We start from the raw sequence: 15,885 nt of genomic DNA on the forward strand, positions 1-15,885 counted from the left end.
AAAGTGAGTGTAGCTTTGGGAAATTAGTTAACAAGTAGATTGTTCTTGTTTTAAAGCGATGACATTCAGCTGATCTAACTGGGCGTTGGGGAGTTTGAGGATTGGACTGATGCAAAAGGCAGGCTCATTCTGAGGGCAGCGTTGGTGGGGGTCCGCTCTGATAGGCAGGGCGGCGTTGGGGAGATCCGCTCCGATAGGCAGGGAGGCCAGCCCTAACAAGCTCTAAGGCTGAGCAGACAGGCAGGCGTGCCAGCATCTCACACCTGAAGCTACAGCTCTGCTGGGTTCCACATTGACACACATGGTGATGCTTGGAATCAAAGGAGAACATGGAGGGCTCGGTGGCCATGGACGGTGGCCATGGAGGGACAGATCAACCGAGGGCTCTGATATGATAGAACACCATGGATTCTACTGTATAAAAGACCATCGCTTGTTTCTGATTGGACCAGCTTGTGATTCAACTGGGCACAAAAGGCCGTAGTCCTCCCTGGCGGGCTGTGTCACTCACGGGCAGGATGGAGACCTTGGGGAAGTTGTGCAGGGTCTCCCACTCCCTGCGCAGGTACTCCAGCGAGCCCACGAACACGATGGGCTTCAGCTCATGGTAATGGAAGTTGCTGGCTCTCAAAGGCATCACCAAGTTTCGCAGCCCCACCAAAGCGGACGTGACATCTCCAAATATACAGACCACCACATGACCGCTCAGCACCGTCATGGACGCCTCGCTCCGTGTCTGCAGGGGGACGGGGGGAGTGGGGGTCAGAGTGACAGAGTGAGAGAAGGAGAGACGGAGGGGGGGCAGAGAGAATATGACGGGGGGAGGGAAGGAGGAGGGAAAGAGGAGACAAACGCACAGTAGGAGACCCATCTACTGTGTGGATTCTTAAGATGCAGGTTTTAAATGAGGAGAGTGTTCAGAAGTGTCCTTTCAACACCCATGCTTGGTGCTTTTATATTCTAATCCACAACCAACCTCGAACGGTACATAAAAAACCCAGACAACTCACCTGGTCACAACAGAGAGGCAGTAAGGGAGATTCACATATGAGTTACCGTTGGGTTTTAATACAACAATATGTGAGGGAAATATTTGCTCTAGGGCATATAATATTACATATAACTGTAACATACATATAACATATAATAATATACTGTTCTCAATCTTTAACGTAACTAAACATATGTAAATGTTTTACTGGTGTCAGTTATCACATACCATACTATTGGTACAGTATGCGCGTGTGTGTGGTTCCTACGGTAACCTGGGTGAGTGTGGTGGAGAGCCTCACCAGGATGACCTTCTCGATGTCTTTGGACGGGCACCAGTGGAACATCCCCGTCGAATCGTACTTCTTCACGTTCATGTCCATGTTCTCGATCTGCTCGTTTCCCGGGATGAGCAGGGGATCATGTCTGCTGGGGGAGAGTTTAAGAAGCATCCATGTCAGGAACAACGTTTTACTTTACACTTCGCACGGGGGATTTGACAATGACGGTTGAAACTGTAAACTGTGCTGGTGGATCGTTGGTCGTGTGCATCCTGGCCTGCTTCATCAGGTCGGACCTGGATGCCAGAGAACTGAGTCCCACAGGGCAGACAGAGGGGAGGGGGGGAGGACAAGAGAGGAGGGACGAGAGGGGAGGAGAGGGGGAGAGGGGGTAGAGAGAGGGGGAAGAGGAGAAGAGAGAGAGGGAAGAGAGGAGATGGGAGGAGAGGAGAGGGGAGAGGAGAGGAGAAGGGTAAGTGGAGAGAGGGAGGAGAGGAGAGAGGAGAGGGGGAAGGGGGGTGGTGGATGGACAGAGGAGGACAGGCTAGCCGACTGAGTGCCATGACAACCCGGGGACGATTACCGGCTTTTACCATCGGTCGGTCCGTGACGCCACACTCCGCGCAGTAAAAGCTCTAACAGAGCCGCTCTCTAAATATTTCAGGAATTTGCCCAGTCACATCTTGCTTTCCCAAATGATGGCCATTAATGTTTCAGCGGCGTGTCACACGCCGGCGGGCTAATCCCGGGCAGCGGGCCGCAGAGTTTGATCCGGCGGAACACTGACCGCCAAAGAGCTCCCGTCACTCCGATAACACCGACTGTGCTGTGTCTGCACTCATTCTACAAGACGGGATCTCGGGTCCTTCTAAAAGCCTTCCACAGGAGCACATGAAACCGTGTTGGACCATTCTGGCTGAGCGAACTGAGTCACTATGGTTTCTCGCCCTGAAAAGCCCTAAATGTTCACTAAGACGCTGTCTATAATAACTGGACCTTGTACTGTAGCTACGTGTTCACTTCCACACGATACTATTATACTATAATTAGGTGGGCTAGCTTGCAGAAGCTAGCCCAACTTGTGATATTCCCACTATTTTTCTTTCTTTCTTTCTTTCTTTCTTTCTTTCTTTCTTTCTTTCTTTCTTTCTTTCTTTCTTTCTTTCTTTCTTATTCTCCCCAGTTTTTGTCTCCTTAACTACTTGAACATAAGTTGTACTAGAAACTTCATTCAAACTTTAAAATGTTCATAATGTTTAGCTCTTTAACGGATCCATTCATATTTTTTGTTTAGTTTTTTAGAAATGTAACTTTTAAAACTATTTTTTGTCCCATTGAAACTGCTTGAAACTGCTTTTGGAATGTTCAGAAACTATGTTTTTAGAGTGGTGGCAGCAGTTGCTTTGAAAATATTCACACATTTTGTAAACTACTGGCACTCCTACAGTTTTAACAGCTCACACACATTATACTATATCAAAATGTTCACATAACTGTGCTGATTCGTCCAATGTAAGTATCTAAGCTGTGTGACTTACCGTTTTTGAGGTATGACGATTTGTTCGGTAACTGCGCTCCCCATTGAAACATATGGTGCCGCACTAACTTTTGAGCTGCTAATTTTGCTTTTTTACCCTTTTTCTAACTTGTCGCCATGCCTAGAATGTTTAAGCTATACAGACATATTATACAAAGAAATGTTCTGCAAGTTCTCATGATTCCTATAGTGTCAATATATAAGCTGTAACATTTAGTTTTCGTGATAGAGCTGTCCGAAGCGGACCATGTCTAGGATCAGAGTGTCAATTGGGATTAGAGTGGTGACAGCTGTTGCTTTTTTTGAATTTGTGTGCATGTGCAACCTCTCTTAAAGGTAAACTAATGTGGTAGCACCATGGATGTATTAATAGAACTGGATAGGGTCACTCCATTCACTGACTGCTCGAAAGAGTGAAGCCCTATTGAACCGCGCCATCTTTAGATTAATCAGCAAGCCACTTTTCATCGCTTACCCAGAGCGGTCAGAGCAATCTGTTCGCGGACTACAACAACGCGTCATTGATACATTTGACTGCGCATGTCAAACGTATCAGTGATGCGTCTTTTTCAAAGATTGCGCGGTTTAAATTAGGTAATGTGGGCGGAGAATGTTCCCCTTTCTATGCAAATGAACATTATTGCAAAATCCGCCCAATTCACAAAGATCAGCGCCAATTGCTTCACGCAGTTAAAGTGAAATTCATTCCGTTTTCAGAGATGTGGTGGTATTTAAGCGCAAGGGGTGTGTCATGGCCAGCCTTTCCGCTGATCATGGCAGCAGTGATTGTTGCGAGGCGAAGGTATCGCAATGCCGGGCATGTTGTTCGTGAGAGAATATTTAGAAGAAGAATGTCACTTTTTGATTTAACACTAGAACCACCGCGGCTCACTATATACCTTTATCGGCCAGTAGCCGTTCAATGGACGTACCGTAAGAACACATAGTTTTTTACGGTATACGGTCTTAGGATTGTACTGTACAACTCAAGGCTTAATGTTGTCCAATTCATACTATTCACAAAATTACTATATGGCAATAACATAACACAACAAAATGTTATCTTTGCACTTTAACAAGAATAGTATAGCCTACATTTCACAAAAGGAAAAAAAATCGATGTAACGGCTACAAGAACAGCATTTTGGGGGGGTATTCTTCTGTGGACACTGCGGGGTGCCACCGGTAGCTGTTTGGACGCCAGAGCGCGTCTGGGGAGGCTCTGTAGACTATGCGTCTCTCCATCAGTCCCCAGCGAGTCCAAGCTCCCCCAATGAATAATACTTATTTATAATAGCCTACATAGCGCGAAACTGTGCATACTGTATAATATGCTACAGTATACGCGAACTGCGCATTCCCTATACAGTAGCTGTTCATTGAATGGCTATACATTAAAAAAACAGCCTACACAATATTTTTTTTATTTGAATGGTCTCGAAAATATTTTGCTTTTGTATCATAGGTGACGGCAGGTATCATCTTCAGCCATGGATGATGACTCCCTCGCGGTGTGATTGAGTGCACATTTGGAATCCTGAAAAGCCGTTTAGATGCCTAGATCATACCGGTGGGGCAATGTTATACACTCCCCCAAAAGTATGCCAGATCGTAGCGTGCTGCATCTTGCATAACATAAAATGACAATTTTTCCTTTGTTCGTCTTTTCAAATCATTCCACCTCCGTTTGCAGTCTTCCGTGTTTACACACACCAATGGCACTGACTGGTTGGGAAATTAAACCCCAAATATGATTTTTTGCTGCAGCCGTGATATTTTTTGCGGAAAGCTGTGAGACATGTTTTTGAACCTCGTCCGTGAGGAATTCAAGTTCGCTGTCTGAAAATCATATCTTTCTTTTTCTGTCTGCCATCGTCCAATGATATGCATTACATTACATTACATTACATTACATTGTATGTATATGCATACGAGTTGTATGCGCAGTATTTATAGTAATTTCCTATATCAGCAGCAAATTGCACTCAACCGCAAACACCGAATGGGCGTGTTTGCGCTGGGATATTATTAGCGCAATGTCTTTAGTGAATAGGTTTTTACAATGGAGCACATAGCTGGAGCAACTGACGCGCAATGTAATGGTGCAATTAACGGCCGCAATTCCGCTTTAGTGAATTCGCCCCACAGTCTTGGTGGATGCATGGAAATTGCCCGGAGGTCACTGTACTGTCCCCGACTAGCTGTGACCAAAGGGGGCGGAGCCTAACCAGCACGCCACTATCCACGCCACAGGCCCCACAACTCAGCCCGAGTGGGCTAGAGACACCGGTGGAGTGAGGTAGGTGGCCCGGAGAGGGATACACTGTCCCCGACTGGCTCTGACCTGAGGGGGCGGAGTCTCACCACCACGCCACGGGCCCCACAACTCAGCCCCTGAGTGGGCTTGAGACACATGGTCTTCAATGGTGCGGGCGGGTAGGTGGCCCGGAGAGGGGTACACTGTCCCCGACCAGCTCTGACCTGACGGGGCAGAGTCTCACCACCACACCACTGTCCACGCCACGGACCCCACAATTCAGCCCCTGAGTGGGCTAGAGAGACACGGTCTTCGCCGGTGGGTGCATGGAGATTGCCCGGTCCGTAGTAGTTCTAGCAGTAGCTGTTACATACAGCTGCAGCAGCTAGCCCACCTCACATTTTCTCCAGGAAATGTACTTTCTAGTTATAATATTAATTTCACATGCTTCTACGAGCAGGGAGACGGGGACAAGCGTTCTTATAACGTAGGAGGAAACATCCTGACTCATCTCTCTCCTCTCTCTCTGCTGTCACAGGGACAAAGCATTGATGCTTCCTCCTCCTTCACTCTGCATTTGTGTTCAAAAATTAAAACTGACAATTATCCTCCTTCCGTCCGTCTGTCCCTCTCTCTCTCTTTCCTCCTCTCTCCGTCCGTCTGTCCCTCTCTCTCTTTCCTCCTCTCTCCGTCCATCTGTCCCTCTCTCTCTCTTTCCTCCTCTCTCCGTCCGTCTGTCCCTCTCTCTCTCTTTCCTCCTCTCTCCGTCCGTCTGTCCCTCTCTCTCTCTTTCCTCCTCTCTCCGTCCGTCTGTCCCTCTCTCTCTCTTTCCTCCTCTCTCCATCCGTCTGTCCCTCTCTCTCTTTCCTCCACTCTCCGTCTGGCTGTCCCTCTCTCTCTCTTTCCTCCTCTCTCCGTCCGTCTGTCCCTCTTTCTCTCTTTCCTCCTCTCTCCGTCCGTCTGTCCCTCTCTCTCTCTTTCCTCCTCTCTCCGTCTGGCTGTCTCTCTCTGTAGATGCATATATAGATGAAATCAGTCAGCGCAGGGGCTAATAACACTGACGCCATTTAGTGTTCTTGCACCCCGGCTGAATGTTTCCTCCTGTGCCGTGCATTGCGCCGCTCCGCCAGCCCGCTGTCGCCTCAAATGAGGGGGAGGGACTGACTGGCACACGGAGGCAGGCACTGGCGGCGCCCCCCCCCACCCCCCCCCAAACCCGTGCCCAGACAGCTCTCTCTCACAGAGCAGTCAGTCACGGGTGTGATTGTCTGCCTGTCGGAAACTCCGCCGGCCCTCCGAGGGGACCAGACGGGACATTCAAACTGCCAACCGTATTTGGATTTAATATCCCATCAGAAGAGGCAAAGTGTAGCCCAAATGTAAAGTATACAATGAAAAATGTGGTTTATGTACAGAGACATTAGATTTTTTTAGGAAAAAAAAATTCTACTCATACAGCCTGTCTCTGTCTATCCCTCTCTGTATGTCTTCCCATTGAAACCCACCTCTCTCTCTCTCTCTCTCTCTCTCTCTCTCTCTCTCTCTTTCTCCATCTCTCTCTCTCGTTCTCCATCTCTCTCCCCCTCAGTGTATATTTCAAACAGAGTTGAGTTATTCAAACGCATCACTCTGTAGTCGCTAGCTTGGGATGGGTGTGCTCCCCCAATCCCTCTACGCCAGGCTATGAAGGCAGCCTCTCGCTTTGAACATTTTCCCCATCATGCAAACTGACAATGGCATGCTTTTCAAAAACCCACAGCCAATCTGTTGATCATTATTTATTTACAAAGGCCTTCAGGCAGCAAATCCTGTAGAAACCATACTTGATATGGTATACGCTCTCTCACTCACTAGCTCCCTCATGTTACTATAGCATCTTTGCTTGTAGAATAAAGTATCCCTAAGGCTACCTCAAACAATCACTTTTCATTGCACATAAAATCCACCTTGTAAAGCACAAGTATTTAATATGGTGTTGTATACTGACAAGGGGGCCAGCTGTGGAGGGTTGCTGTGGACTATGCGAGGTAATTTGATGTTTTGCTGAGGGCTATGACTTGAAAAAGCCTACACCTAGAACAGAGGACCTGTCATCCTGGTACCCAAGAGCCAGCAGAACACAGAAGCACCCCTAAAGCAGAGAAAACTTTGACACCGCTTTGAAGCGTTTTCAAAACCGAGTAAATAACTCCCAAGAATTACTATCACTGCAAGATCAAAGCCAAGATGCATATATTACGCGGCAAACGGGGACCCTCTCCTCTGCGAAGAGAGAAAAAAAAAGGGTTTGTGCTTTAACTTGAGAAACAAAACTAAACAGCCCTCTAAACTAGCAGTTAGCTGGAAGTGTGCCAATGTCTCATTCTTTTGTAAAAGATTGCTCCTTTAAACAAGGGCATCTTGACTGCTGCTCTACTGCAAACCACACTGAAGGGTATAACTCTGTGTATGCCTAATGGCTTGGCATGTGCAAGGGCTTCTCTAATTGGCTGTTTTGTTGAGAAGTGAGGGGGAGCTGAACATGGTAAGTGGACACACTGTACATACGCGCAGCTCTAGGAGGACTTGTTCTGGCTGCTGCTGAAAGGTGCCCTAAGGGGACCCCACTAACAAGGCTAACTCTTCCTTACAAAGCACACCAGAGGAATCTTTTGACTTAACAAAAGAACATTCAGTACACAGACAAAAAGGATGAAATATCCAGTCCAAGCCAAACGTTAGCCTTAACTGAGCAGTGCCACCTTTCAAGCAAACATATAATCTTACATCAGGTCTCTGCCATCTATTTGTGTTGTTTTAGCGGTTGGAGCTTCCACAGCAACAAAACACATATCTAATATATTCTATTTCGAACAGAGTTTATAACTATTTTGCTGTTGGACAATCTGCTTCACACGGTGCAGGGAAAAAAAAGTGATTTGTTTGACAAAGAAAACATGCGGTGCCATTTTCAGTGTCCTCCTGTGCTTTATATTCATAACACATGGCCATAAACCCGGCTGTGACATTAGGGAAAGACGCTTTTGCAGCGAGTGTCCCTGGCCTTTACGTCTCTTCACGCCCCAGATCCACAGCCTTCCCCCGCGCTCCGCACCGCCGCGCCTTCCCACCCTCGTCTCACGGCCACAGGAGCGCAAAACGCAGCACCCTCTCATCTTTCCAAATCAATTACTGGCAATTTGATTCCAAAGGACAGCATAAAAGGTAGGTAGTATTTGAATTCATATTTGATTGCTATGATACATCTCGCATATGGCCTTAAGTAGCTGGAGCCGTACCCACAGGGGTTCCCACAACAGAAGAGTAGCCCTGGGGGCAGAGTAACCATCCGGGGCCTTCTGATTGGCTGCCGGTGTCATTAGTGCCAGCGCTGTTTAAGAACTACATGTGGACGGCACTGGAGGGGGTGACAGCTGAGACTTTAAAGGCCCTGGCACTTCTTCAAGCCGCAGCTCCCAGCCTCTTCCATGACAGAAATATTATTTCAGCTCTGTCATTAACTGCTGACAGCATGCCAGCCTAAACAACCCCCATCCTAACAAGACTCTTCACCGGTCTCTCTCTCTCTCTCACACACACACACACACACACACAGACACACACACACACACACACTCTGTACGCACTTTCACTTTCTTACCACTCTCCTCCTCTAACCCTAATTCACTACCCTCCGCCCTTCCCCCCACACACACACTACATCCCACCATCACAATATCCACCCACCTTCACAGTATTGTATATCCCCCCGCCCCCCCCTCCATCTCTCCCACTCTCAGTGTGTGGGGCTGGAAGTGGCATTAAATCAATGTCTTACCTCATCATTTTGGGGGAGTTGTTGGGTGAGTTCCGCATGCCTCCGTTGCGCTGCTTTTTTTTGGGCGACAGAGTTGACGGGTGCTCGTCTTCAACTGCAAACACATGCACAGGGTGTCAGGGCGCGGGCACAGACAGCGGGAGAATGTGTGACATTTCAAAAGAACACCAATCCACTCAACACTCAATCAATCATCGCAAAGAAAAAAAAGGGGGGAGGGGGTTAACACAATGTCAGAGAGGAGACCTCGGGAAGTAGAGAGAGAACACGTTCGTTAGTGAGGGACCAGAAAGGTAAATATGGGAGAATAAGGCAGGAGAAAACCACAGAGAACAACCAATTAAGACCTGCACAACTTCACCATATACTGTAGGCTCACTGTTTTTCCAAACCCCTTATTCTGGTTGGGTTCTGTTCCGCTGGCTTGAGTTCTAGCACATCTGTTCATCCAGTAACAGGCCCTGAACTCTACCCTCTATGTGGTTGGACCTCTAGCAGTCTGCATCAGAATGACCATGCTTCCTTGTGCCAACAGGGGCCATGTGGATATAAGAGGCTGTCATTGGTCAGTAGGGCATGGGCTGAAGCAATGATAGAGGATGATGCATCTGAGTGGTTTGTTTGTGATGGATGACTATGTGGCTGATTTTCACCCCATCATCCCAGCTCTTAACTACTGTGCTTGATGGCTCTTCCATAGGTTTAGCTCCATGCCATGAGAACCCTCGGGACCCGACAAGCAGAGTACAGCGTCACATGCCCGGACGGCCCTCGAGCGTCTGAGTGGCCCGTGAATAACAAGCATTACTGCTAGTAGCGCAAACACCATCCAGCAATAGACGAAGGTCAAGACTACCCGTACGGCTCGACTTAAAAAACAGAGCAACCGCATGCCCCCGGTTATAACTAATCTACTTATTCGCAGGTCCTCTGGGCTGTTCTGCATCTAGTCAGTTTGCTCTGCTGGAAAACTTTTCCAGGAGCTCAGACCGAGTCTGACTAGAGAGACCCAGCCGGGGACGCGAGAGACCTCGGCCTCGTCCAGAACACTTCAGCGTGGTTAGCGGCAGTCTGATCTTTTTCTACTGATCTGTGAATTCCAAGAGCTCTCAGACAGGCAGCCAGACGCTCCACTCCGCACCCTCCAAGCAGAAATGCCAAGCCCACTGTCACTTCAAACCCATATTAGTCCTTTGGTTAGAAATCAATACCACAGCATGATATTAGTGCAAATCAATGTGTGTGCTGCAAGCAGTGACTGCTCCAAGCACATGGAATTTCATTATTGTCTGACTACCCCATTCTAGACTGTCGCCTAATTCCGCTGATAAAATACATTTAAAAAATAGGGCTTTACCTCCTAATAAAATGCCATTCCTTGACATTTCAATTCAGCAATTCGACGTTCTAAATAGCTAGCACCACAAGCACTATCCAGTTTACCAAATACATCTCCCCCTAATCTGCTTTGAAAATATCACCCCATTAAATATTCCTTCCCTGTTTTGTCTTATACTGTAGTTCATTTCATTTCATTTTTCATTTCAAACCTCTATATATACTCGTAAAGCACTGAGGATTCCCTCATTTACAGTGTTGATCAGTTCAAACAAATACACAAATAAATACACAAATAACAACAGAACAAATACAACATATAATAATAATAATAATAATAATAATAATAATAATAATAATAATAATAATAGTATAATAAGAAGTACAAATGTCAAGTCAACTCTGCAACTGAAGGAATATCTCAAGCTTTAGTCTGTTCTCTGTAAAGTATTCCAGGTAAGGATAATCAAGGAAAAAAGCAGCTCTACACGAGTTCTACATGAACTAATGCATTCAGACCCCTGCTGTACCAGCAGCCTGGACCCCCTGAAGAGGCCTGTTAGACCCCGGCAGGTAGCCCTCACAGGACACAGGCTCTCAGTTTAGACCAGTAACTCTAACGTCCTCTGCAGTCGATGGGGAACATAGAAAATGACTGACAGCAGCAGCCCTCGACAAAAACCCGCCATCAAACCCCACCAGGGGGTCAGGACCGGCTCGGCAGCCTCCCGGCGGCAGATGTGGCGTTAGTGATCAGGCGACAGCGGTGCCCATGCAAAGCAGTTGGCGTGGCGTCTAGAGCTAAGCCCGCGGCGGCCGGCGGTGGCGAGGTGAGGCCTCATGCAGACAGCACAGCAGAGCAGCGGCGGGTGACGGGACAAGACGTGGACAAGGGGGGGTGGGGGGTTACTGACTGATGCATCCCGCTAAGGGGGCAACCTACAGGGCCCGCCGCCACCGAACAGCGCCGCGTTATTGGGGTGGTAGCGGTATTTCACCGGCAGGCTGCGGGCCCGGTTCAGACGGCCGTCGGGCTCTCGGGCTCGGCCCGCGCCGTCTCCAGGGCTGGAGATACTGAGGCGCAGCCGCGAAGGGTCAGCCCTGGACCCCGGCCCCGCGGGCAGCAGGCTTCCTTTACGGTTATTAACGAGGGGAACGGAGGCTCCCCTCGGGGGGTCCCGACGGGGGGGGGGGTCCGACGTGATGCAGGTGGAGGTGCAGTTGGCAATTTTAACTGATCGATTTTGAAATGTCGGTCTAACTTCCTCCTTTACTGTCAAACAATGGGAGAACAAGAGCTTTAAGGACATTTATAGAACAGTTTTTGTGGTACCATGCTAGATGTAGAGCAGTGTTAGAAAGCTCATTGTTATAATTTTAGCCGTTTTTTGTGTTATGCATTTAATCTACGCTTCTTACTCAGTAGTTACACATGCGTTTGCAATTTTCAAGCTAAAATAGTTAGACAAGACAAATACATATCTAAAACTGTAGTTTGTGTTTTATTTTTGTTAACACTGTATAGAAAATGCATATTCTAGGGAGAGTGGGTTAATATGATATAATTTGTTGGCTAATTTATCTCCCCTTGATTTTGAGAGCCAAATTTGTTTCATGAAAGTGGAAATCGTTTTCACATTAATTGAGGATGACATCATGGTTTTATCTAACACCAATTAACCACTTGGCATTCTCTTAAAGTGAAATGTTCAATATGACATTTTGCTTTTCCATTTGTGATCAACGTTAATTAACGGCTGAGATTCCTCTCTGTTCTGCTACAGAGCCTAACAGAACAAAGCAGCCCTTCTAGAGCCAGTCAGGACAAATCTACTTCAGGGCTGTACTGGACCATATACAGTATGTGGCTTCAGAATAGCCTCTAGAACAACAATGTAGCTCAAACCACCGCTGCTTGAAAGAGAGGTGAAATTGCTATCTTTTCTATATTTGCTATTTTGCAATAGCAAAGGGGGGATGTTATATCACATTTTAATTGCATTTCTATTTTATAGAAGAATTAAGCAAACTATTATGTCCTACTACTATTTGTAATGTTAATATATAATTTCACTAAAATAATAAATGTAGGCAAAAAAAGTAAACTATGATTAATTTACAAGCACTCACACACACACAGACACACACACACACTCTCTCTCTCTCTGTCCTGCTCACTGTGAGCTACATGGTCATGTCTGGGTCCAAGCCATGCTGAGAGCAGAGGGAGGTGAACAGATATCTGGTCCTAAAGTGGAGGAGTGGAGGAGCAGTGTCCTCCAGCTTGGGGGGTGTTTGGTCGGGTGGTGTGTTGGTAGGGACTGGGGAAGTGTGTTGGTAGGGACTGGGGAAGTGTGTTGGTAGGGACTGGGGAAGTGTGTTGGTAGGGACTGGGGAAGTGTGTTGGTAGGGACTGGGGAAGTGTGTTGGTAGGGACTGGGGAAGTGTGTTGGTAGGGACTGAGGAAGTGTGTTGGTAGGGAACAAGGAAGTGTGTTGGTAGGGAACAAGGAAGTGTGTTGGTAGGGACTGAGGAAGTGTGTTGGTAGGGACTGAGGAAGTGTGTTGGTAGGGACTGGGGAAGTGTGTTGGTAGGGACTGGGGAACTGCGTTGGTAGGGACTGGGGACGTGCGTTGGTAGGGACTGGGGAAGTGCGTGGTGGGGCGGTGTGTTGGTAGGGACTGGGGAAGTGCGTGGTGGGGCGGTGTGTTGGTAGGGACTGGGGAAGTGCGTGGTGGGGCGGTGTGTTGGTAGGGACTGGGGAAGTGCGTGGTGGGGCGGTGTGTTGGTAGGGACTGGGGAAGTGCGTGGTGGGGCGGTGTGTTGGTAGGGGCTGGGGAAGTGCGTGGTGGGGCGGTGTGTTGGTAGGGACTGGGGAAGTGTGTGGTGGGGCGGTGTGTTGGTAGGGACTGGGGAAGTGTGTGGTGGGGCGGTGTGTTGGTAGGGACTGGGGAAGTGCGTGGTGGGGCGGTGTGTTTGTAGGGACTGGGGAAGTGCGTGGTGGGGCGGTGTGTTTGTAGGGGCTGGGGAAGTGCGTGGTGGGGCGGTGTGTTTGTAGGGACTGGGGAAGTGCGTGGTGGGGTGGTGTGTTGGTAGGGCCTGGGGAAGTGTGTTGGTAGGGGCTGGGGAAGTGTGTGGTGGGGCGGTGTGTTTGTAGGGGCTGGGGAAGTGCGTGGTGGGGCGGTGTGTTGGTAGGGACTGGGGAAGTGCGTGGTGGGGCGGTGTGTTTGTAGGGGCTGGGGAAGTGCGTGGTGGGGCGGTGTGTTGGTAGGGACTGGGGAAGTGCGTGGTGGGGTGGTGTGTTGGTAGGGACTGGGGAAGTGTGTTGGTAGGAGCTGGGGAAGTGTGTTGGTAGGGACTGGGGAAGTGCGTGGTCGGGTGGCCCTGAGCGATAAACAGACGTTTATCCCAGCCGTCAGCTGCCTCCTTGATTTACGGAGCGCCACCGATAGCTCCCGGATTCATCTGGCCCTTGTCAAACACGCGCAGCGTTAGAGTGGGCTCACATGCCCTGGCAGGTCCGCGGTGCACGCGGAACAACCCAGACGGCAACTGTCCCTTCCCGACATGCTAATTACATGACATCCAGCTTCCCGACATGCTAATCACATGACATCCAGGCCCTATGTAAAACTGAAAAATAGGGGCCAGAGAAAGAAGTCTAGATAGTGTGTTGTTTTTATATGTGAGATGAATTTCCTTGGTAGATATTAGGTCTCCTGTTCCTGCAGCAGTAGCCTATTTATTGTCGTTGCAAGCTTTTATGTTTTATTGTATTAATAGTGGTTTCAACTGTATTAATACTAGCCTAATATTACAGTATTACTACTACTACTTCTACTAATAATAATAATAATAATAATAATGTCACAATTGTTATAATTATATATTGCAGTTCATTCTCTTTACCTAACACATTTAACAATCCTGCAATCATTCCAAAAAGAGAAATCAGTATAAACATCAGGCATAACTATAGGCCTACTGTTGGATAAAAAGAAAAAAATGTTAAAAGTTATAAGAACAGACAAATAGCATTTCAAAATTAACATTCACTTAAACTTAATAAGCAGGACAAAAATATATTACATTCCACAATTCTATACTTTACATGGAAAGATTTACCTAAATTGCAATCTGCTTTGAACCGAACACCAGCCTCTTTTTGAGATCCACTTTTCCCTGGTGTTGTAGCGCCATCTGCTGCTAAAAGCAGCACAATACAAACAAAATATTTTTTACAACTGAAAAAAGTCATGAAGAACAAGAGCATTTTTTCTTAAATACACTTAATAGTGCTTTTTGATACATTGTTTTTTTTTTACTGAATTATTGCAGTCTTTTTTAGACTTGAATCTTTAGAATGTCAGCTGTTGATCAAAGGGCCTTGTGGTATAAAGTATGATAGTCAAAAGGGATTAATCACAGTACATCACTTAACCAGTTTAAATGTTATGTTATTGTGTTATTGTCAGCCCTCTGCATCAATTCAAATCATCTACAGAGACTTTAAGATGGCAGCTTTGCATTCTACTAGTAAAGCAACTAGAGCAGACATAGCATAGTATTACTTGGGGGTGACATGGAGGGGAGGCTACAGTAACAGGACTACGACACACAGGGAGAGCTGAAGCAGGATGGGGAGGGACAGAGAAAAACACTTACGTGATCTGACATATCCATTATACTTATATTTGGCTGAGGAAAGTGTAAAGACAAATGAAAGGTTACATGGAGGAATAAAGGGATGACCGTGGGACAGACAGATAGACGGAAAGGCACACATAATCCACACACAGACAGACAGACACACAGACAAGGAAATATACAATGGGATGAGATGAAAATGAAAAAAACAAAAGTAAATCCTGTGAGACAATGTTGAACCAGCAGTACGTATATCTGAGATAGCCTGAATGGGAGTTTGATGGTGAAGAGAGGTGCATGATGGGAGAAGATGGGAGCCAAGAGAGATGAGGCGAACCGTATGGATTGGAAGGAGGGGGAGGAAGCCGTGCTTTTGGAAAGTGAAACAAAACTGTGGTGTGACTTTGTAAAAGCCCCTTCCATGGTTCAGAATCATTTTTCAAAAGAGCCGAATTGAACTCTCAAGATCTGTAGATCAGCAACGTGCAGTCACCCAATTTGAAACAAATCAATTTCTAGATGGATTACTGTAGATCGAGCTAGGCATGGAGGCCAAGCTTTTTCATTGTAATTGAATATTCAATTAAAAAATGATCCCAAGTGTTGAGAAGGACATGGAAACATGTGACCCCAGACTGCAGACAGGACAGACACCAGACCCACCCTGGGAGACGCGGACAAAACCCGACCCACATGGCTTCCACACGTCTCAAAACACGGACAGAACACACAGCCGACGGTAGCATCGCTAATCAAATGCCAATGCTGAGAGTGAATCTCCTGACTCTGGAAGGTTCACTGAGCTGAGAAGCTGAGAAGAGTTACATGAAACGGGTGTATATTTGTATGAGGAAAAATCTAACTCATGTACCATTTTAGAGCATGAATGTATAGTATAACACAACGATCTACGGCAGCAACCGCTGTCTATATTTTACAGGCTTATATTATCACAGCCCAGTTCCATATCCTGTCATCCGTCGTAGAGGACACGCCTTTGACAGAGCTGGATAGGTTT

The 15,885-nt window shown here is 47.2% G+C and overlaps 1 protein-coding gene across 7 annotated transcripts in view; it reads right to left on the bottom strand.

Annotated features, from left to right (window-relative positions):
- The window catches only part of kcnma1a (potassium large conductance calcium-activated channel, subfamily M, alpha member 1a), a gene marked incomplete at both ends in the record, with an annotated part of 195,553 nt that overhangs the window by 14,977 nt on the left and 164,691 nt on the right, over window positions 1-15,885 (bottom strand). For 6 of the 7 annotated variants that reach the window (XM_084459171.1, XM_084459172.1, XM_084459173.1 and 3 more), the window contains 3 exons: window positions 512-736; window positions 1,293-1,416; window positions 8,883-8,976. In XM_084459171.1, coding sequence (XP_084315297.1) covers window positions 512-736; window positions 1,293-1,416; window positions 8,883-8,976 — 443 coding nt within the window. Of the gene's footprint in view, window positions 1-511; window positions 762-1,233; window positions 1,417-8,882; window positions 8,977-15,885 lie in introns of all 7 variants that reach the window. The other variant, XM_084459175.1, reaches the window with a different exon arrangement.

Source organism: Borostomias antarcticus, assembly GCF_949987555.1.
Source record: "Borostomias antarcticus genome assembly, chromosome: 2".
In the NCBI taxonomy this organism is placed as follows: domain Eukaryota; kingdom Metazoa; phylum Chordata; class Actinopteri; order Stomiiformes; family Stomiidae; genus Borostomias; species Borostomias antarcticus.